This window comes from Aspergillus uvarum, assembly GCF_003184745.1.
Source record: "Aspergillus uvarum CBS 121591 unplaced genomic scaffold BO82scaffold_24, whole genome shotgun sequence".
Classification (NCBI taxonomy): domain Eukaryota; kingdom Fungi; phylum Ascomycota; class Eurotiomycetes; order Eurotiales; family Aspergillaceae; genus Aspergillus; species Aspergillus uvarum.
Genome location: NW_020291321.1, coordinates 93,863 through 114,346, shown reverse-complemented (window position 1 = coordinate 114,346; position 20,484 = coordinate 93,863). Strand labels below are relative to the sequence as shown.

The window sequence follows — 20,484 nt, the reverse complement described above, 5'->3', positions numbered from 1 at the left end:
TCAGATAAGCTAGGAGCTTCATATATAAAAGCGTTGGGGCTATAGACGTTATGCATAGATATCGAGTGGATATAGGATCGTCATCATCGATTACCGAGGATAACCTGCCCAAGGCTGGGACTTCCATGCGACGAGATCATCGCGGATAGTCTTTTATTGTCGGCGAGGGGATACCTGGACAATACAACGAAGTATAGGGATATGACATAGATCATGAATAAGCGTTCTGGATATCGGTCTTGCTTCATCAGTGGTCGGTTCCTCAAAATTAATGTCGACGATATGCGCTGTGTGTACTTGCCGGCCGGGGCGGTAGATTATATATCGTCACCGATCAGCCCCGTGTGCAAGGTATGAGCATACGTCACATTTGAGACTTTCGAAAAGAACAACCTACTAAATGTAGGATATCTGGTCGGACCTGACCTAGAACCTGTGGACCATCTCCCTAGCTATCTGGGCCTGGTATGGGTGCATATTCATGAGGCACAATAAGCGTGTCTAGTGGTGAAGTGTTGCAATGGTGTTTGTTATCTTGCGGCGGGAGGACCAAAGCCGAGCTTGGCATATTTCGAGGGTGGAAACTCATCTGTCCGCAATTCCTCTCCAGCTCTGACGTGCAGGAGGAGCTTATTCGGGTGGAAGCCCACAACATTGAATCCGGCTCACAGCTCTTTTTTCTTTCATACTCGATTCCCCGCTTCTTACACTGTGCTATTGCGTGGTCACCTCCAGCGTGACGAACTCCCATTCCAATCAGATATGCGGTGACCGACGGTACCGCGAAAGAGCACCTGTCCGCGATGGACGCCTACCCCGAAGACTACGTCACCCACAACCTGCCCTTCATCCTGCTCTCCGGTCTTGAATCAGAATCCGAGGAGAACCGAGAAGATACCAGTAACAACTATCCTTTTCTGCATGATAAAGGTGCGACAATAGACTCGGATCTTCCTTCTTTAAGTGGTTCGGTCGCCGAGGAATTGCGACGTGTACTACTGGACGAAGATGCATCGCATGTGGCAGGAAGCCCCAGAGAGGAGGAACATATAGACTCAGCGAGAGCCCAGTACAGGATCAAGAGTATTGGACGGGTGAGTCATTGCAGTACGGCGCTCCTAGCCGTGCCCCTCCCTCCCCCGCTTCGTCTCCTTGTCCCTCGTCAAGCACCATCAAACAGACTGCGCGGAAAGCTGCAACTACCACGCAATTATGCCCCTGGCTCACGACCCATCGACTCATCACCATGTGCAAGATCTGGGTTAGGCTGATTTCAATCTAGTCTTATAGATTACCTCCGCGCAAAGCTGATCCCCCGCCTGTGTCCCCTCCGACGAGCCCCGGAGCCAGTCAAGAAAACGATGTACCGCGCGGAACCTCATTCATACTTCACTCGCCGATCTCACCTTTGACCCCCGCTTCACCTACATTCCCTGATGGCCTGCTCACGCCTCTGTGGGTCACCAAACACCAAGGACTTGTCCCTGCGGCGGTAATCAACTTCTTTCCGTTTTGCGCGGACCCTAATATGAATTCCCTGCGCGACAACCAACTCAGAATTGAGATAAATGGACTGAAGAAGCAATGGCAGTCCTCCGGCTATAAAACCCGCTTCCTAGTTGTTCTATTGTCCGAAGATAGCGAAGACAGTCGTCACAGTGATGCCGAAGATCGGGTAGCGAGCATTCGGAGAGCCACCAATCTGGATCAGAAATCACTTTTCCTGCTCCCGTCAGATGCCACACCTATGGAATTGAAGGAGTTTGCCGTATCTCTGTTATCTCACCTTCAGCCATCTGTGATAGAATATTATCGAGATCTGTCTAAGCACGCCAGGAGAAAGCGCAATCGAGGAACGATCCCTCCCCCGACGGCACCACCAACAAGCGGCACGTCCCAGACCTTATCGAGTCAAGGATGGAATGTAAGGTACGAATTCAAATTGGGAATCTTCGCGGAATTCCGTCGGGAAATCGATGCAGCACTGAGAAACTATGAGAGCGCGTATGAAACTCTATTCGGCCAAGAAGTGTTTGAGTCTATTGCTGGCTGGAATCCTCGATTCAATGATGCACGGTTGCTTGGGGATGCTCTCGCTATACGCATCATACGCTGCCTTTTATGGACGGGGCAGACTACCCTTGCGGTGCGCGCATGGGGCAATCATCGAAGACGCTCACACGACATTCTTAATCGCCGTGGCAAAGGAACAAAGAACTATGGATGGGAAGCATGGGAGGCTCGATGGTCTATGGTCATGGCGCAGCTTATACGTCAGGCCAAGATTCCCCAATTTACCTCAGTTGGGATCCGGCAGGATCAATTTCAGCAGCAATATTCGATTTTTGTTCCACTTAGCCCGACTAATTCCACCTTGGACGCTGAAGTGCCGTGGGAGCAGCTTCACCATGAGGGCTACTGGTTGTATCGAGCAGCCAAGCATGCTAATTACCGGCGCATCATGGCCGAGCAGATTCCTGAGGAAGATCGGATGCCGCCCGGACAGTCTCCTGCTTCCCAGATAGCCAATAAGTCTTACATGTATGACACATATTTGGTGCCTGAACCGCATATTGAAGCACCTAAGTCGGGAACAAGCGGCTTCGATCACTCCGCGTGGAGACTAGATGCGCTGAAAGCAGCATTGGAAGAATTTGCTAAGCGTGACCAGCTAAGAAAGACGGAAAGCATCACCTTGGAGATCGCAGAAGAGTATATGCGCGTGGGTTCATGGTCAGAAGCCCATGCGATTCTCAAACCGTTGTGGTCAACCTTGACATGGCGACACACGGGTTGGTGGCAGCTCATGGAAAAAGCCGGCTGGGCTTTGAGAGAAAGTGCCTCGCAAGTAAATGACGCCGAATTGATGTTGCGGATTGACTGGGAGCTGCTCAACAGAGGTAAGAAACACCCTAAACCAGATCACATGGTTAAAATCAGCTTTCGGGCTCGCTATTATCTGGTTTGTGCCCACCTTCTGATTACCTACTAGCTTTCACGTCCCGGCCTGAATGGCACTACGATATACATAGAAGCCTAGAAGACCTTCCTCTGACGAAACCAAAGCCATCGGTTGCTCTGCTTGCAGAGGATATTGTCTCATGCGGTAAGATGCAGCTTCAGGATTGTGCGATCTATTGTGCTAAGATTTGTCCACCAGTGACGGCGTCATTCGTTTTTCAGAAGTCAGAAGGCAATGTTGGCGAGCCATTGAAAGGACAACTTGTTGTAACATCATGCGCTCAAGCATCATCAGCGCCCATCATATTCTCCGAGATTAAAGTTGCTTTCGAAGGTTGCCTGCGTCCAATCAGGCTCCAGTCAACGAGCAACGAGGAAGTGGATACCGTGACGCAGTGCAGAATATCGGCGCCTTCCCTGCGTGATCCAAGTGTTTCGGCAGACCAATCCTCTATCCTGTCACCTACCAGTGGTCTAACAGCGTTGACCGGCATTGCAGACCTAACTGTTGCTCCATCGCAAACAAGAGTGTATGAGTTGACATGCATCCCCAGAGAGGCAGGAGAATCGCGCGTGGCTTCGATCACACTCGTCATCGACGAGGAGAAGTTTGACCTCGCAGTTGCTATTAACGACATAAATCAACCTGAAGCATTTTGGTGGCAGACTACGTCGAAAGGTCCTACCCGTCGTCGCGTCGGCAAAGGTCGGGATCCTGGCCGGTGCAAGATACTTCCGAAACCGCCGAAGATACGGATATCTGTGCTGAACATGCGCGATACATACTACACAGATGAGGAAATAATTCTCAAGATTGACCTCCACAATGAAGAAGATGAGGCTGCAGAAGTCTCAGCGGAAACGAGACTCTTTGGTCACCCAGACTCGAAGGCCAAAATCCGATGGCTAGATGAGACAACATCCTCTGAAACACCGAGCTCTGGTCAAAGTACACCGATTGAAGGGGTATCGCATTTCATCAAACGGCCAATAGGTTTGATGGAAAGCTCGAGTCACCGAGAGTTGGCCATCGTCCTGACCGACACCATTGATGCCTCGAACTATGATCTCGACATATCTACTGTTTACAACCTCGTGTCTGATGTTCAGACACCCATTATCGCAACAACGCGGGTCAATCTGTCCATAATCCGACCATTCGAAGCTAATTATGAGTTTCTCCCACGGCTCCACCCCGAGCCCTGGCCGGACTTCTTTACTGTTGATGATGACCTGCTCCCCAGTGGAGAGGGTTCGACCCCGGGAGGCCTCCAGCAGCGATGGTGCCTGAATTCCAAGGTCGTCTCTTTTGCCTTGGAGCCTCTCGTCATTGAAAAAATGTCGGTTGTGATGCTGGGACTCGGTGGGGCTTCGACCTGTCATATCGGCTCGGAGGAGATTGTTAGCCCCGAAGCTGTGGAGATTAAACCCGAGGAACTTCGGGCGTCCAATTTCACTCTTGACATCCAAAAGGAGATCCTCGGCGACCGACGACCCACCACCCTAAATCTAGCGCTTGAGATACACTGGAGGCGTAGCGCAGTTGAAGATGATGGTTCTCACCCGGCTACTACCGCTTCGACCCTCGCCATCCCCCGATTCATGATCCCAACCGGGGAGCCTCGAGTGCTGGCCTCAGCGAGACCTTCAAGTGCTCTTTCCGGCCTGATTCACCTGGAATACACCTTGGAGAATCCATCGATGCACTTCCTCACGTTCAATTTGACCATGGAGGCCAGCGAGAACTTCGCCTTCAGTGGACCGAAGACGATCGTGGTCCAGTTGGTGCCCTTGAGTAGACAGACCGTTCGATATAACTTATTGGCATCCAAGCGAGGATTGTGGATCCAGCCACAGCTTGTTGTCGTTGATACATACTTCAACAAGACTCTTCGAGTCTTACCGACGGAAGATATGCGGACGGACAAGAAAGGGATTTTGGTCTGGGTAGATGCTGATGACTAGGGCTAGCCATGCAACTGATCTATGTGAATTGATATATGAGGTAGCTAGATAGAGAAGATTGATATTCAGGTTAGCTCAGCAGAGATTTTCGTGCAGTAAGTGAGGAGATATGATACAGAAAACGGCCTGAAGATGACGATGATGACGATGGATTGTGTCTATGTAAGAAACAGCCACGCACGTGATCCCAGCCCTTATCACGCATTACCCGCAACGGACTAGTGGCGGCGATCGGAGCGACGCCCGCAGCTCCCCATTCCGTTAAGCGGAGAGCGACTCTGTCTCTCAGTCTCTCTCTTGCTCTCGGAAGAGCTGCGCAGATTCCCTCCTCCCACTTCGCTCTAACAACGTCCCATCTTCTCACGCTCGTTCCCTACTTTCGGGCTCATAACCGATTATTTGCCTTCATCATCGGCCTCTTCCAAAAATCTTTCGTACCAACAGCATTGTCATTTCAAACCCCCAGTCCCTTCCCCTCTTCCTGCTCGTGCGGCTGCTTGGTAGTGCGACTGCTGTCCGTTCGCTCCAATCGCAGCCATGACCCAGCAGGCTTTAATCCTCGACACGATCCTTGGCATGAAAAGGGCCTTGCACAAGGAAAATGACTGTATGTCTACGTCTCCCAGATCTAGGTCTTATTGTTGTTGTTGAGAATTTGGCTGATCCTCCTCTCTCGCTGTGGTAGATTCCGGCCCTGACGACCCCATCACCCAACCGACAAATCGAGGCAACAAGCTTCGGGCAAACGCGAAATTCGTCCGAGAGGGAGCACTAGGATACATTCATCCGGAGGATCTCTACAAGCAGGTGAGTCGTTCTCCACTGCGTCTCCTCTCTCTCTCTCGATCATCGTGCGTCGAATGATCGTGAGCAGCGTAGTGCAGGATGGACACGGAGAGAGCGCGAGCAAGCAGGCTGACCGTCGCTGGGTCCGGACTTCATAGAAAATCGAACATGGAGGGTTCACGCGCTACATCCTTCAGCGAAATCCGGTGCGCTACGATTCGGAAGGTGATGAGCTTGACGACGACGACGAAGATTCTGAGGCAGATGCTGCGGCGGCGGAAGAGAATCCATTCTCTGAGATCGCGCTCGAAAGTAAGGGACTACACCCACCTTGCCTAGACTGACCGTGAGAGAGAACCTAAGTGGCTGATTGTTTTCCGTCGTTTGTTCTTAGATTTCATGTGCCCGTTGAAGCATCCTTCTGAACTCCCGACTCATCCTTCCATGGCGCATGCCTATACTTCGAAAGCACTGCTGCACATGACACAGGCGATTGAAGCCAAACTTCGCCAGGAAAGAGCATTGTTATGGCGGGCGAGAAATCTGCACAGGCAGTTCTTGGGCGATAGTTCTTGGATGGCGTGCGGTATGGTTGAGACGTCGGCGGATCGCTGGATCTTCGAGCCCCGATTGGCTCGCAGTACGCATAGTCCATCGTTGAACCAGAGCGGACCGAACGGCACGGCTGCACCACTACCGACAAGCAAACCTACAACGCAAAATGATGGCGCACAGGAAACCTCGTCGGTCACAGAAGCATCACAACCGTCTCATGTTGCTCAGAATGAGACCTCGAAGTCTCAGCCTGCTGCTGATGAAGACGTGGAGATGGCCGATGCTCAAGATCACCGCACGAACCAGGTGCATCATCTCCCAAAGCTCGACCAGACTAGGGAGCCCAAATCGGAGGAAGTCGACACGCCCGTTGGCGACCTGCCACATCACTCGGAAACAACCAAGCAAGAAACACAGGTCAATGGCAATCACCTTGCGAACAGCACCAAGGCAGTTGAAGATAGGCTGCCTGATTCCGATGGCACTCTTGACCGGGAAGGGAAGGCAGACCCGAACAGTAATGGTACTACCAGTGTTACACAGCCAGACCCCGAACATCGACCTGAAGCTGCGGGCGACGACAAAGATAAGGACGCAGAGATGCAGGATGATGGAATAACGCCGGAGCCCCCTCGACGCATGACAACACGTGCGCAGACCAACGCTGCCAATCCTCAACAGGACGATGAGTCGGGGCCCCTCTCCCCTGCCCCATCCGACGACACTCTGGGCAGTCTACCCACCCCCCATCCACTGTTCCTCATCCCCGAATCCGTCCGACCAGACCCTAATTTCGGCCTACCCCCTAACGAAGCCGAAGATACCCGCCGAATGTTATGGTCCTATGTTCAGAAGCAAGAGGAGACCGTCCGCGGCTTTGAGCACATGTTGGACTGCCTTCTCCGCGCGTGCCGCATGAAGGAAGATGTACTTGAATGGTGCAAAGCCGAAGGCCACGTCGGCGAACTCAGCGATGGCGAAGACTGGTACGATCGTGAGAAATGGGGTCTGGCCGAAGGAGAGGACCTCAAGAAGGGCGCGGACGAAGACGACATTGAGCCTGTCGAAGAAAGTCGGACGTCGAACAAGCGAGGCAGAGGTCGACGAGCTTAGCCTCTGTCTTCTCGTCTATTTGCTCTTTTTTCTCTCACGGCCGACCTCTTCTTTTTTCTTTTTCCCTTGTCGCTCATCTACGAATGCAGGCATCGATTCTTATCTTAATGCCATCTTAGAGAACCCATAGCGCGGAGTTGGCGGTGTTCAACCCTTCTGAGGCACTGATTATCCATGACATGATTCTGGACTGAATGATGACCAAGCCCTCTTCCTTGCTTCCTGTTCCATTTCTCTGGAAAGTTTGCATGTAGCGCACAAGCACACTGCATACACACACCACATACATACACACACTTGATACCCACCCCCCAATTTACCTACGCTCCTATCATATATCCAATTATTTTGTACAGAGAACAACAATCACTTAGTAGTGTACGGGCACATACTCCATCAATGCGATCTATACATCAATAACCATGAGATCTAAATCGAAGCTCAGAAAAAGAAAATACAATAAAAGAATAGAAACAATTTTTATCTCCCCAGTTTTGGTGTAAAACTCTTCCATCCTCACTTCCGTTTCCCGCATATTATGGTGTTCTGTGGTGTGTGAGAGTCGAGGAATGGTGGTCATGTATCGTTGAGGAATACTGTGGGTTGGGGGGGGGGGGGGGGTGCATTTTTCACTCCCTCTGCTGGACGGACTGCCGGTGAGGCTGCCTTAGAGTGAGGTTATGTGTTGGGGGACAGTAGGCAGGTTGATGGTGTGGTGATTCCGATTTCATGCGAGAGCGAGAAGGGCTTAGTGATGTGTTGAAGACGCCCTAGAGCTCCCTTTCATTGGCGCGTTGGGGAGAAAGAGAGCTGCATCGCAATCCGCATGGGATGATGTATATCAGTGCCAGGGAAGGCCCGCGGTGGGAGGGGCACCACTGCTCCCTAACAGAACATCGAATATCGAATTGCCTGTCGGAAGGTACTGGCTGAAGTTACAGGTTCTTCTTGCCGCCTTGCTTGCCCTTGGCACGCTCGCGCTCGCGCTTGGCGTAGATTTCGGCAGTGAAGGGACTACATGCGGACGGTTTGTGGTTAGTTGGGTGATTGATTGTGGAGGACCAGTTTTGAGGGAAATATCTCTCCAAATCAGAAATCGCGTCTGGGCAGGGACTGCTCGCGTGGGACGGTGGGGAGGGAGCCTGGGGGTTGTCGCGTCTGGGATGGTCGAGTAGAGGCTGGCTGATAGTCCGCGTGGTATTGAGGTCCCCGGAGCATGATGGATGAGGAAAGGATGGGGGAGAGGGGGCTGGGTTCGGAGAGAACAGTTGGATGAAAGGGAAATACTTACTCCTCCCATTGGAGAGCGAACCAGTAGAGAATGAAAACTTCGGCCGTCAAGAACAGTCCTGCGACTTTACCTCTGTACAGGGCTACACCCAAGAAGTTGAGGGTGCTTCCCCAGTACATTGGCGAGCCGGTGACGTTGAAGGGAAACCCAGTGACGGGTGCATCCATGAGGATTCCGAAATAGTCTCCCAAGTAGGTGCCGGTCACACCGAGCGCCCACATGCTGGATAGGACGAGAACCGAGCCGACGGAGAAGAGAAGCCCGCCGAGGACGGGTTGGTGCACTGGGGCATAGTAAGGCTGGTCTGCTAGGGCCGTTTGGTAGACGTGGTCGCGTAGGATTCCAATGCCGAAAATGGTGACGGCGAGGAAGTAGCAGCCGTAATAGGGATTACCACCGAAGATACGAGTCAGAAAGTGATTGCGATACTCTACAGGATGAGATGAGAATGAGTTTCAGTCATTCTGAAAGGTCGAACCAAGAGTTGTGAATTTGTGCGAATTTTCGCCAGGCTGGCAGGCAGACCTGATTAATTGGAAGGGGGAAGAAGTGTGGGGACCAACCAGCACGTGCAACAATGCTGGATTTGAGATATACGTTAGTCTAATCAAGAGAAAAGTCAGGAGTGAAAAGTTCTCATCATCAGTACTTACTTCCAGAAAATGGGGTTGAAGGCAATGGACAACGCAGCCCCTACACAAAGAGTGGAGTTGAGAATCACATGCGGGGGAGAACCGGGGAAGAACTCATTGACAACATACACTGCAGGGATGGTTGAGACAAGTCGACAAAGTTGGATAGGGACGCCATATTGCAGAACAGGACACAATACAAGAGAGGGTGATTGTCAGCTCCGAGAAGAAACAGAAGAGTGAAGAGGAAAGGAAGAGAGAGAAAGAGTGAGAGGGAGAGGAGAGGGAGAAGTGAAAGACGAGGAACAGGAAAGACCATTAGAGATGCGGTGGTGGAGAAGGAAGAAGCCCAAAGCGGCATGACGTCGTTTACTCCTACTTCTAGGCTCCGAGGCCCCCAACGCTTTCTGGTCTGCATTTGGTGCTGCATGTGCACATCGTGACCCTCGGATTTTCTTTTTTCTTTTTTTTTTTTTTTTTTTTTTTCCTTTTCCTTTTTTTTTTCCAATAAAGTCACTGCACTCAGAACTGTACCGATTCAAATGCACTCTCTATGCTTCAAGCGTGCTATGCCTCGTACTGGGTGTCTCCGTGTTTATAACCAATGCTTATTCCAGCTACGTTGTTGACAATACTCCCAATGTAGTATAGCGGGTATTTTGTCCAGTATTGTACTGTTATATTACATCCTCTACCAGGGAGGCCCCGGCTTCCGGATCAACCAAACTTCCTCACCGCCTGCATCTTATCATCCCCCCATCGTTCCATGCATTATCTCATCGTGGTTAACTTAACTTGGTTATCTCGACACCAGATCATAATATCCCCCCTAAAATTGTTTCAGTCAAGGGGAAACTAGTTGAGACCTCAAAAATACACCGAAACAAGTAACATGTCAAATTCTACGTCTATGCTCGGTTCTTATCGTGCTTAACCCGGCATGGCAGTACGACTGATCCGGGGACAATGGCCCTCAAGCGTCAAGAGTACATCCTGCTGGCCATCGGTGCTTTCATAGCTTGGGGATTGGTCACCCAGTGGCTGCCTGTGCTCAGATACCTGGCCCATGCACTGGTCCTAGGTGTCTTTCTCACCTCAATCACACTACTTCTTGTTATTTGTCTTACGACGCGACCTACAGCTGATGCAGCGTCCCCCGCCCTGAACAAGCGCCCCGTCGCCTTCCTCACCCGCCGCCATTGGGACCAAGAAGCGCGAGGTGTACAGAACCGTGCAATCTACAAACCCGACTCGCTTTATCCTCAGTCATTTGTGGTCTCAGAGGGCATTGATGAAGTTCTAAGTCTAGCCACGCGCGATTTTGTCGCGTCGTGGTATCAACATATTAGCCCGAACCCCGCATTCGTGAACGAGGTCGACCGAGTGATCCGAACCGCCATTGAAAACCTGCGCGAGCGATTGCTAGCAGAGGATTTAGTCTCGCTTCTCGTCTCCCGCATATTCCCCATACTCACAACCCACCTGAAGGAGTTCGATGTTGCGGAGCGATTGGTGCGGGGAAGAAATCTTACTCGGAATGTCACCGAGTCGGACGAGCTGGATCTGGCCATAGCGAGCAAGTATCGGGAGGGCAATATACACCCGGCAGCGAGAGTTGCCTTGTCCGACCAGAAGCTCGTCGAGCAAGAATACCTTCGCAAAATCACCGTTGGGTTGTTGCCAAAACTGTTTCCGGCCTCGGTACTCAATAGCCGCATTGTGTCCGTCATAGTGCGAGAAATTCTCGCATGCGCCGTACTGTATCCTATTGTTGCGGCCCTTTCAGACCCAGACACGTGGAATCAGTTGGTGGAGGCTTACGGGCGCACTGCCATACAGGACCGAAAGACGGTTCGAAAGCTGCGGGCGGCACTAGATGAACACGCCTCACCAGCACCAAGATCGAAGCGCGGGAGCCAATTTCCACGTCTAGGTCCTCATGATTCAGAAAGAGCCTTTGAGAGATTGGTGCGAGCGATCCGGCGCTGCGACAACATCTCCGATGCTAGACGGTTCAGAGCTCTCATTGTAAGCCAGCTGAAGCGAGAATCTATGGTAGAAGGACAAGATGCGACCTACTTACAAAGGCTGGAAACGGCTAAGAGGGTTCTGGATCAAAAAGTAACCAAGCTTTCCACGCCTGCAGGGAGCCGTGTGTCGCACGCCTCGGCGGCAGCATCCCACTTCCGGCGCAAGAACTCCGCATCTCGTGAGGCATCGTTGGTCGACGTGATGCACGATGCCTCAGGACTTTCTTACTTCATGGAGTTTATGGACCGTCAAAAGCTGATGTCTCTGGTGCAGTTCTGGATCGTTGTTGATGGGTTCCGCAATCCCCTGGAAGATGATTTCGGAGACGAGGACTCTCCAACCTCAACATCATGGACGCCCACAGACCAGAATGATATGGCGTTGATTAGCCAGCGTTACCTGAACAAACCTGAGTTGAAAGTGCCGGAAGAATCCCGTCGAGCAGTGAAAGCGTTCCTAAACGCAGGCAAGCGAGCCACTGCGGACCAGTACCGTAAAGCACGGACTGTAATTCTGACGACTCAGTCTGCGGTACTCGAGGAGCTCCAGAGCACCTATTATACCAAATTCAAGAAGTCCGATCTTTACTACAAATACCTTGCGTCAGATGAAGTTTCTCAGTCTGCGTCTTATGTGCCTCCTCAATCCCCCAGCACCGCCGATCTTCCCGAGAGACGACCGCTCCCTCCGCTGATGACCCGTACCTCCTCACAAGCAAGTGCCAAACTCAAAGATCTGAGACGTGCAGCTGTGTCATCAAGCGATGTACGAAGTATGGGCAAGAAGCTCGATGACGATGACTCCTCAAGACGTTCATTTGATTCTGAAAGGTCGGCTCCCTTGTTTGATGACGACTACGACACCGATCCTCTTGCCATGTCGACCCAGAGTCTTGGACAGGACTCGCAGAATGGCGACAATGAAGCGAATCAGAATCAGGTGATCGAGACGATGGAAGCTGCCTTAAATGATATTATCACAAACCAGCCCGGAAACAGTAGATTGGAAGATCTGAAGAGCGGAGAGTCATCTCCAACGCGTCTTTCAGCCGGTGATCTGTTCCCACGCTCTCCGCGCAGCTCGGCTGAGTATGCTCGCGCGGAGAATCGGCTAGATGAACGGGCCAAACCGAGCATTGCCTCGCTCGGACTCATCGATCGATCTTCACGGCATGGCGTCTTTGACGATGATCTTTTCGCCGACCAGCAGAAGTTCATCGAAGATGAATATGAAGAACCTCTGGGATCAGACAAAGACCCGGCTGATGAAGTTCATGAAGCTGCGCCCGGAGACTTAGGACTGACGGAAGCCATTGAGGCGCTCACAACCGAGATTGAGAAGCTAGGATCGCAAGAATCTGTCGTCAACACTCTTACTCGGAAAGCCGAGCTCACAAACAACACTGCAGAATTGAGAATTCTGCGCAAATCTAAGGCGAGCATCCAGCGTGAGATTCACCGGAAAGAAATGCAACGGCAACAGTACATCATTCAAGAGAGCGATAACAGCTTGTACGGCCGATCAACGGTCCGGATTAAATCCATCGTAGTAGGGAAGGAGGAGGACGGTCGAGAATTCGCTATGTGTAAGTCCAGAACATGCGCTCCTTTCATAGATGTCAAGATATCGAACAACGAACTGACCGACACCAAGATGTCATCGAAGTGCAAAGAAATGCCGGAGAGCAAATGCCAGCGGCATCCTGGGCGGTCGCGCGTCGCTATAGCGAGTTCCATGAACTTCACACTAAACTACGCATGAGATACCCGTCCGTGAGGCATCTGGACTTCCCACGCCGCCGGGTAGTTCTGAAGCTCCAAAAGGAATTCCTTCAGAAGAGACGCCTAGCCCTCGAACAATACCTGCAGAAACTGCTCCTCCTCCCTGAAGTCTGCCGCAGCCGAGACCTGCGAGCATTCTTGTCCCAGCGAGCAATCACGCAGCGCGACGAGACACAAAGCTCCCGTGACGGGGAGACTAAAGACCTGGTAACCCGGATCTACAATTCCGTCGCCGACGGCATGGACGACTTCCTCGGCAATTTTGGCGTGCTCGACCAACTGTCCACGGCCGGACAAAACCTCATCTCTGCCGCCACCAACACCAATCCTAATGGCAACCTCACCACTTCAAACACAACCAGCACTGTGCCCCTCTCCCCCGAAGACGCCGTCACCGCCGCCGAGGCTGAAGCTGAACTCAACGCCTTCGAGGACCGCGACCTCGAGCCCTTCATCAAACCCATCTGCGATCTCTTCCTCGAGGCCTTCGAACTCAACAAAGGCAACAACTGGCTGCGCGGGCGCGCCGTCGTTGTCGTCATCCATCAACTTCTGGGCGGCACCATCGAGCGCAAGGTCCGCGACGGCGCCCGTTCCCTCGTGCAGGACGACTCTCTCCTCCGCTATCTGGCCCTGGCCAAGGACACCATGTGGCCCGGCGGGACCCTGCGCCAGAGCAAAGCCCGCACCCCACCCGAACGCCTCCGCAGCCGCACCGAGGCCAGCCTCGTCCTGGCGACCTTGATCCCCGACCTGGCGGGCAACGTCGTCGGGCGGGCCAACGCGCAAGCCGCGGCCCGGCGCATCTTCGCCACACTGAACAACCCGCGATTGAATGCCCATCTGGCGTTCACGATCTTAGACGAGATTGTCCTGGTGTTGTTTGGGAGTGGTGGTGGTGGTGGTGGTGGTGGTGGTGGTGGTGGGGGTCCTCTCGACAGCATCGGACGCGGGCGTTAGACCCACTCAGTCTCCATAACCTAATCTCTCCACACTTTATGCCATTGACGATGACCCGGACCGTGTTTGTTGTTGTATACTTATCATCCCCCTTATGCTGTCTTTCTGTTTCCCCTTTCCGGCCCCTTCTAATCATTTTGCCGCTCCATTGCATTTGAGTTTAGCGGGTGTTTTGCTTGATGCATTGTTGGGCTGTCTGAGGCTTTTCTCAATTTCACTGTCTACTTTCGTCTGCTTTCCGTTATTGCAAATAAGCATGTTTCTTTCCTTCTGTGGATGGTGGTTTGCTGCCTGCATCTAATACTAATATCTGTTGATTCTCACAATTCATGGCTACAGGTGAGATGGAACAATCATTTTCGTTCGTCCAGTGGAAGGTATTAAGGTGAATACCACTTTGCATCGGTACGCATAAAGACAAGAGGAATGTAGAAGTAGGTGAATTGAAGGTAGTTGAGGAAGCACCAAGTTGAAGGAAGGTGGAGACTAGCAAGTGGCTAGCGCGTGACGCTACGGCACTAGCCTGGGTCTTAGCGATCGGAAGTACTGCGTACTTACTATACTTCGATTCTATGCCTACAACAAATCAAAGTGGCTGGTTCCGCCTGGTATGGCATTATGGTGAAAAGTGTCAAAAGTGTCCTTGTAAATGATGGAAATCTGTTGGTCGAAAGGAACATGTACCACCGTCCATTTCGACGCCCAGCCAATTCATTTGGATGTTAGTGGGGGTTCACTTTCCGCAGCCTTGTAACACCACACCGGTGGCCCCATGAGCGCCGAGACAACGTCCTTGACGATCGAGAATAACGAAAGTGACCACAAGATGGAACAATCATAGAGAGAGAGAATCTGGAAACACGCGAAGATAGAGAGGGTTTCAAAATTACAAAGGATTAGATAGCATCTCCCGCCTTGCCCGCCCCCCGCTTAATCAACGATGCCTTTTGCCTTTTCTCCATTTTCCCTACCACGGATAGGGGGATAGTACACAAGAGGAAAGTCAATCGGACAACAGCGAGAGGGTCAAGGGAGGAGGTCATGGTAGTTCGTTACGAGAGGGTAGAGGGTGGGGAGAAACGGCATCACGCATCAAGTCTGGGCAGCCTCTCTATGCGTCCTCGTTCTTCTTCTTCTTGGACTTCTTGCTGCTGGGCTGGGCGGGAGGACCCTGCTTGGTCTGGTGGACAATGAGGCGTGTCCAGGAGTCATCCTTGTCCCACTCGAAACCTTTGAGGTAGGGATCGGTCAATATGTCGTCGGGCTGCGTGTGGGTCAGTTTATTTTCTTCGTGTGTGTGTGTGTGTGTGTGTGTGTGAGTAGGTGGTGAGCCGACGTACCTGTTTCTTGAACTGCTTGTAGATTGCCTCCAGCGCATCCTTTATCGTGACGCCCTTCATGTTGCGGGCCGTGACCTCCAGGCCCAGGGGGAAGTGCAGGTCGATCTTCTTGACCGGGGGATTGACGAGGTGGAGTTTGAGGATGTCCTTGTCTTCGACGGTGGACGGGGAAGTATTGAGCTTCCTGTTCGTTCGACAACGGTGCATGGTTAGAGAGAGTGGGTCATGGTTTGCTGGATGGAAGCGTGGTGATGGAGCTCTTACCATCCTGTGCGTTGTGTCTCAATGGGCAGGGTCAATTCGATCTTCTTCTCCTCTGTTCGGATGGTTAGTGCGTGGGGTGGGGCAGGTGAGAACCAAAGGCAAGATACGGACCGAGTTCCTTGATGTTGTAGACGCCTTCCGCGGTGGAGGAGTGACGTCTGTGCTTGGTGTCCTTGGTGTCCTTGGTGTCCTTGGTGACCTGGACGGGTTTCTCGTCCTTAGCCGTTATCGTCAGGCCTGCGACGGCAGAGTCGACTCGGGTGAGTTCTTCCGACATGGTTGATGATGGTATGCGGCTGGAATCACTGGCTGGTGATATGAAGAGTCGTTTGGTTAGTGATGTTGATGGTGATGATGATGAAAGATGGGGACGAACAAGGGTGGTGCAGATGGATAGGAATGGACTACGACTCCGAAAGCTTTTAAGCTACAGAGGGAAGAGAAGAGCAAGTGAGAGGAAGGAGGAACAGATGGGATGGAATGGGATGAAGTAAAGAGAAACCAGGGTCAGGGTCGAAAGCTTACCGAACAGTGAATTGAGTGGAAGTAGCGGGATGAGATGGGATGGCAGTGAATGAGAGATGAGAGAGTGTTCCAATGGATGAAGGATGAAGTAGGAAGAGAAGAAGAAGGAGAATGGAAGAGGCGAGGGGAAGTCCAGGAACTTTAAGAGGAGTGCGATGGAGCGGCGGAGGAGGAGGTTGTAAGGAGGGTGGGCAGGTGACCGAGGACTGGTTCAACCACTCCCCAGTTGGCATCCAAGCATGAAACCCCCGGGTTCCATGTCTATTGGGAGCATCAACGGGTCATCTACTATGAGGAGTAGTCAGAATCCAGTCGGTACATGCTGTGCATGGTAGTTCTGCTATACCTATCTTAGTACAGTACTTAGTAGTAGTAAACACCTTAGAGGTAACCATCGATTGTGTACTCTACAGACACTACAACATCATCTCCATCAAAAGAATCAACCCCAACATGTTCCAGCTACCATTGCCTGGATGTCGGATCGTAAGTTGTTGTACGGAGTACGTTCCATCTACATAGTAGTGAGATCACACGAGCAGCTCCTGACGTCGGAAGCGGCCACTAAGAGCTTCCCATTGCACTAAGAGCTGCACCCCGCATTCCCACCGCGGGCGGCTTTGCTCCACTTCCACTTCCATCGACAGACTGACTGATAGTCTGATAGTCTGACTGGACTGACACTGACACTGACACTGACACTGACACTGACACCTAGAACAAAGTACTTTTTTCCCAACTCAACGTACCACTCAAATCTCTGGTTACTGCCACTCACTCCCCGGTTTTCTGATGACACCACCAATCCAGTTTCCAAATTTACCCTGAAACCAGAGATCTGCTTCCACCCGCTCGCTCCTCTTTCCACTCTTTCCAACCCACACCCCCCTCCCTCCATCTTCCGATTGATCATCCTTTCCCTAAAAAAATGGATGACTTCATTGTCGAAGTTGCGTGGTTTTCCATCACCAAAGCCCAATCAATCGACACTGGCTTTCCGTGGTACAGTCCACCCTGGTTTCCGGGCAACACGTGAGCTTAAACTGGGGGGAGGGGGGTATTACCACCACGACAATGACCACGCCCACGTCCACAAGGGACATTCAGGCAATAATGGAAAAAAAGATGAGAGACAGAAGGAAAGTCAGGGATGCATAGTTGGTCGGGGACTGGGCCCCTCGATCAATCATGCCTTGGAGTGGTGGAGTGGTGGTGTGATGTGTGCGCTGATACCTCCCCTGGCCTGCGCTGCTCCGGTACCTTCTGCGACAAGCTCCGCCCGGGTCTGGAGATTCTCCAGAATGTCAATCCGAGGTCGATCGTATGGTGAAGGAGGTCGGCCATTGGTCTGCAGACTGTCTCAACGTGCAGCACCGGGCGGGGTTGGTCGCGAGCTGCGAATCACGACCAGCGACGCCTGCGGTTTTACCCCCGACGCTGTCGCCATCCTACTTTCCATTGAGGGGGAGAGGGGATTCTGGACTCATGGCTGGGTGCCTGTCCCGCATCTCCGTGTAGGTGTACAACGCGTACGAACGGATGAGTAAATTGGTAGACTAGGAAATGGGGTCGCAGAGTCGTTGTCAGTGGAGATGACTGGATATTTTGTAGCTTGTACTGTACTTTGTACAAGAACTGGTCCTCGCTACCGACAAAGGACCGCACCAGTAACAGCCAGCAACGATAAACAGTATACAGAGATGAGCATGGTACATGGTATGAGAGCAGGGTCTCTGAGACATCAACAGTCGAAACAATCACTCGCATGCATGAGTTGATAGATCTCTACGGAGTGCGCATCCATTCCACTGCACGCTAGAGGGTGACGACCCGAAATGGCCATCGCCTGCCGCATCGGGCATTGGCTGAGTCAGCAGCTGGGCCGGGCGGAAGGCGGTGTGACCCGGCAGGATCGAAGATATTCGAGGATTGTCTTGGAGACAATCCGGTCCGACATCGACAAACGAGCCTCGCTACTCCGTCAACAATTCCAGTGCTTCGCTCCCTAGCGCCTACCTCTACAACGAGCTCTGCTCCTGCTCTTAGCTTGCAAAAGTCAACGCAAGCAAGCATTGTGGAAGCCAATTCTTTGTCTCCAGCCGCCTGAGAATCCTTACCTCCAGATTCTGCCGTCCGCCAACCAAGTCATCGCGTGTGCTTTTCCTTTTTCGTCTCGCGTATCGGAGCTTGAGCTTTCGCTTTCCATCGCCTCCGGCCAACCGCCCTTTACCACATAATATACAACCTTCAGAGCGTCCGTCGTCATGTCGCTTTTCGGGAATGTCGGCGCTTCGTCGTCAGCGGGTGCCTCCAACACCACCGGTGACATCTCCAAGGATGTCGCCCTGAACCAACCTCCGGAAGACAGCATCTCGGACATTCGATTCTCGCCCGCCGCTGAACACCTTGCTGTCGCCTCGTGGGACAAGAAGGTGCGCATTTACGAGATCAATGAACAGGGACAGAGCGAAGGCAAAGCTTTCTTCGAGCACGAAGCCCCTGTATTGAACTGCTGTTGGTCACCGGTACGCGAAACCCCCCCCCTCCGGTCCGGTCCGCGCAATTGCTACCGAACGCCCTGCTTCCTCCCACTCGCGCGACTAACGCTTACTGACCCTGCCCTAGGATGGAACGAAAGTCGTCGGCGCCGGCGCGGACAAGGCGGCGCGCATGCTGGACCTGGCGTCGAATGCGACGACTCAAGTGGCGGCGCACGATGCGCCGATCCGCAGCTGCCACATGATTCCCAACCCGCAGGGGAATAGCCCGCTACTGATTACGGGATCGTGGGACAAGACGATAAAGTACTGGGACATCCGGCAGCAGACCCCGATCGCGACGGTGGAGTGCCAGGACCGCGTCTATACGATGGACGTCAAGAACAAGCTGCTGGTGGTCGGCACGGCGGACCGGTACATCAACATCATCAACCTCGACCAGCCGACCAAGTTCTTCAAGACGATGCAGTCCCCCCTCAAGTGGCAGACGCGGGTAGTCAGCTGCTTCGCCGACTCCACGGGTTTCGCCGTGGGCAGTGTCGAGGGCCGCTGCGCCATCCAGTACGTCGACGAGAAGGACTCGAGCTCCAACTTCAGCTTCAAGTGCCACCGCGAGACCCCGCCCAACCAGCGCGACATCAGCAACATCTACTCGGTCAACGCCATCTCCTTCCACCCCGTCCACGGCACCTTCAGCACCGCCGGCAGCGACGGCACCTTCCACTTCTGGGACAAGGATGCCAAACACCGCCTAAAGGGTTACCCCTCGGTCGGCGGCACCATCTCCACCACCGCTTTCAACCGCCAGGGCACCATCTTCGCCTACGCCGTCAGCTACGACTGGAGCAAGGGCTACTCCGCCAACACCCCACAACTCCCCAACAAGGTCATGTTGCACCCCGTGGCCCAGGAGGAAGTCAAGCCCCGACCCGGTACTCGCAAGCGGTAATCACCTGATCAGTGATGGGGGGGTAAGTTGGACGCCGAGAGAAAGAACGAAGGCGCGTGGACGGGAGGGCTCGGTGTGCAACGATATTTCTGGACGCATATGTGCGTGTCTGTGGGCATATCGGGGGACGCTATTTAGAGATCTTCGGAAGAAACAACAAGGTCGACACTGAGCAATCAAACGCACGGATTATCTCGGTCAGATCTTACTCACCTAACTGCCCTTCTCCCCACCCTTTCTCCATATTTTATGTATCTCTTTTTATCATCATCTTTTTGTGTTCTGGGAATAATGCATCTGAGCGTTTTATTTCAGGTTAGAAATGGTTCTTCTTGATTTCATAAGATAGAAGGTAGTGGGAACGTAGTCTGAGACGCCATTGCACAAGGTAGTTAGTCTGCAAAGGTCATACGGCTGGGGAGGGGATTCTAGATTCTTCGGAAGAAAACTTGATATCGATATCTCTACTATGACGAGCAATTCGATAATACCGAGAGACCCATGTTAAATGCCTCAACGATTGTTGAATAGAGCAGCAGGCCTGAATGGCAGAACCCGAAAATTACATAGGCCAGAACACCGCAGGCCACACACACTCACGCACCGTGCCCCTACCCTACCCGTAATCATGACGGAAAACCCCGAAGAACTATCCAGAAATTTGAAAGCATCACGACGATAGCAAAAGATAATAAAAGGATAATCTGGAATCAATCTGCATCATATCTCGTATCAACTCTGCGCATATGTATATGGAATGAGTAAAAGAAAAAGAAAAAGGAAAAAAAAAGGCTTCTAATTCAACCACACCCACGAACAAGACCCAAGTCGCT

The 20,484-nt window shown here is 52.4% G+C and overlaps 8 protein-coding genes across 8 annotated transcripts; 5 read left to right on the top strand and 3 right to left on the bottom strand.

Moving 5' to 3' along the window:
- The first annotated feature begins 622 nt into the window (after nt 1-622).
- BO82DRAFT_431935 (uncharacterized protein) lies at nt 623-5,043 on the top strand. Its single transcript, XM_025640747.1, has 4 exons — nt 623-1,094; nt 1,283-2,900; nt 2,993-3,106; nt 3,161-5,043. The coding sequence occupies exons 1-4, from the start codon at nt 804-806 to the stop codon at nt 4,924-4,926; spliced, it is 3,789 nt and encodes a 1,262-aa protein (XP_025492298.1). The 5' UTR covers nt 623-803; the 3' UTR covers nt 4,927-5,043.
- Nucleotides 5,044-5,271: 228 nt separating this feature from the next.
- BO82DRAFT_353958 (RXT2 domain-containing protein) lies at nt 5,272-7,820 on the top strand. Its single transcript, XM_025635094.1, has 4 exons — nt 5,272-5,533; nt 5,612-5,733; nt 5,871-6,024; nt 6,107-7,820. Exons 1-4 carry the CDS (start codon nt 5,464-5,466, stop codon nt 7,378-7,380), a joined length of 1,620 nt encoding a protein of 539 aa, XP_025492297.1. The 5' UTR covers nt 5,272-5,463; the 3' UTR covers nt 7,381-7,820.
- Nucleotides 7,821-7,985: 165 nt separating this feature from the next.
- On the bottom strand, nt 7,986-9,571 carry BO82DRAFT_353957 (bifunctional phosphatidyl-N-methylethanolamine N-methyltransferase/phosphatidyl-N-dimethylethanolamine N-methyltransferase). The gene is made up of 5 exons (XM_025635093.1): nt 9,433-9,571; nt 9,325-9,364; nt 9,235-9,251; nt 8,672-9,101; nt 7,986-8,394 (listed from the first exon to the last, which is right to left on the bottom strand). The coding sequence occupies exons 1-5, from the start codon at nt 9,479-9,481 to the stop codon at nt 8,316-8,318; spliced, it is 615 nt and encodes a 204-aa protein (XP_025492296.1). The 5' UTR covers nt 9,482-9,571; the 3' UTR covers nt 7,986-8,315.
- Nucleotides 9,572-10,146: 575 nt separating this feature from the next.
- On the top strand, nt 10,147-14,075 carry rgsC (putative intermediate filament protein (Mdm1); the record flags this gene model as incomplete). The annotated part of the gene is made up of 2 exons (XM_025633263.1): nt 10,147-12,919; nt 12,988-14,075. Exons 1-2 carry the CDS (start codon nt 10,270-10,272, stop codon nt 14,073-14,075), a joined length of 3,738 nt encoding a protein of 1,245 aa, XP_025492295.1. The 5' UTR covers nt 10,147-10,269.
- A 1,111-nt stretch (nt 14,076-15,186) lies between these two features.
- Nucleotides 15,187-16,186, bottom strand: BO82DRAFT_414105 (uncharacterized protein; the record flags this gene model as incomplete). Its single annotated transcript, XM_025639912.1, has 4 exons — nt 15,791-16,186; nt 15,680-15,731; nt 15,416-15,599; nt 15,187-15,339 (listed from the first exon to the last, which is right to left on the bottom strand). The coding sequence occupies exons 1-4, from the start codon at nt 15,954-15,956 to the stop codon at nt 15,187-15,189; spliced, it is 555 nt and encodes a 184-aa protein (XP_025492294.1). The 5' UTR covers nt 15,957-16,186.
- BO82DRAFT_67446 (uncharacterized protein) lies at nt 16,115-16,589 on the bottom strand. The gene is made up of 2 exons (XM_025641459.1): nt 16,551-16,589; nt 16,115-16,492 (listed from the first exon to the last, which is right to left on the bottom strand). The coding sequence occupies exon 2, from the start codon at nt 16,435-16,437 to the stop codon at nt 16,201-16,203; it is 237 nt and encodes a 78-aa protein (XP_025492293.1). The 5' UTR covers nt 16,438-16,492; nt 16,551-16,589; the 3' UTR covers nt 16,115-16,200.
- Nucleotides 16,590-16,776: 187 nt separating this feature from the next.
- BO82DRAFT_67388 (uncharacterized protein) lies at nt 16,777-17,951 on the top strand. The gene has a single exon (XM_025641458.1). It carries the CDS (start codon nt 17,137-17,139, stop codon nt 17,749-17,751), a length of 615 nt encoding a protein of 204 aa, XP_025492292.1. The 5' UTR covers nt 16,777-17,136; the 3' UTR covers nt 17,752-17,951.
- Nucleotides 17,952-18,174: 223 nt separating this feature from the next.
- On the top strand, nt 18,175-20,083 carry sonA (putative nuclear pore complex protein (SonA)). The gene is made up of 2 exons (XM_025633262.1): nt 18,175-18,729; nt 18,830-20,083. Exons 1-2 carry the CDS (start codon nt 18,469-18,471, stop codon nt 19,649-19,651), a joined length of 1,083 nt encoding a protein of 360 aa, XP_025492291.1. The 5' UTR covers nt 18,175-18,468; the 3' UTR covers nt 19,652-20,083.
- The last annotated feature ends 401 nt before the right edge of the window (nt 20,084-20,484 follow it).

Bases quoted from the DNA above. Each gene is read 5' to 3' on its own strand.
- BO82DRAFT_431935 (XM_025640747.1), top strand. From the start codon at position 804: ATGGACGCCTACCCCGAAGACTACGTCACCCACAACCTGCCCTTCATC. The intron at 1,095-1,282 runs GTGAGTCATTGC...ATTTCAATCTAG, and splicing joins GGATCAAGAGTATTGGACGG to TCTTATAGATTACCTCCGCG. The intron at 2,901-2,992 runs GTAAGAAACACC...ATTACCTACTAG, and splicing joins CTGGGAGCTGCTCAACAGAG to CTTTCACGTCCCGGCCTGAA.
- BO82DRAFT_353958 (XM_025635094.1), top strand. From the start codon at position 5,464: ATGACCCAGCAGGCTTTAATCCTCGACACGATCCTTGGCATGAAAAGG. The intron at 5,534-5,611 runs GTATGTCTACGT...TCGCTGTGGTAG, and splicing joins CTTGCACAAGGAAAATGACT to ATTCCGGCCCTGACGACCCC. The intron at 6,025-6,106 runs GTAAGGGACTAC...GTTTGTTCTTAG, and splicing joins CTCTGAGATCGCGCTCGAAA to ATTTCATGTGCCCGTTGAAG.
- BO82DRAFT_353957 (XM_025635093.1), bottom strand. From the start codon at position 9,481: ATGGCGTCCCTATCCAACTTTGTCGACTTGTCTCAACCATCCCTGCAG. The intron at 9,365-9,432 runs GTATGTTGTCAA...CTCTTTGTGTAG, and splicing joins GTCTCAACCATCCCTGCAGT to GGGCTGCGTTGTCCATTGCC. The intron at 8,395-8,671 runs GTAAGTATTTCC...GTCCGCATGTAG, and splicing joins TTCGCTCTCCAATGGGAGGA to TCCCTTCACTGCCGAAATCT.
- BO82DRAFT_67446 (XM_025641459.1), bottom strand. From the start codon at position 16,437: ATGCCAACTGGGGAGTGGTTGAACCAGTCCTCGGTCACCTGCCCACCC.
- BO82DRAFT_67388 (XM_025641458.1), top strand. From the start codon at position 17,137: ATGACTTCATTGTCGAAGTTGCGTGGTTTTCCATCACCAAAGCCCAAT.
- sonA (XM_025633262.1), top strand. From the start codon at position 18,469: ATGTCGCTTTTCGGGAATGTCGGCGCTTCGTCGTCAGCGGGTGCCTCC. The intron at 18,730-18,829 runs GTACGCGAAACC...ACCCTGCCCTAG, and splicing joins TGAACTGCTGTTGGTCACCG to GATGGAACGAAAGTCGTCGG.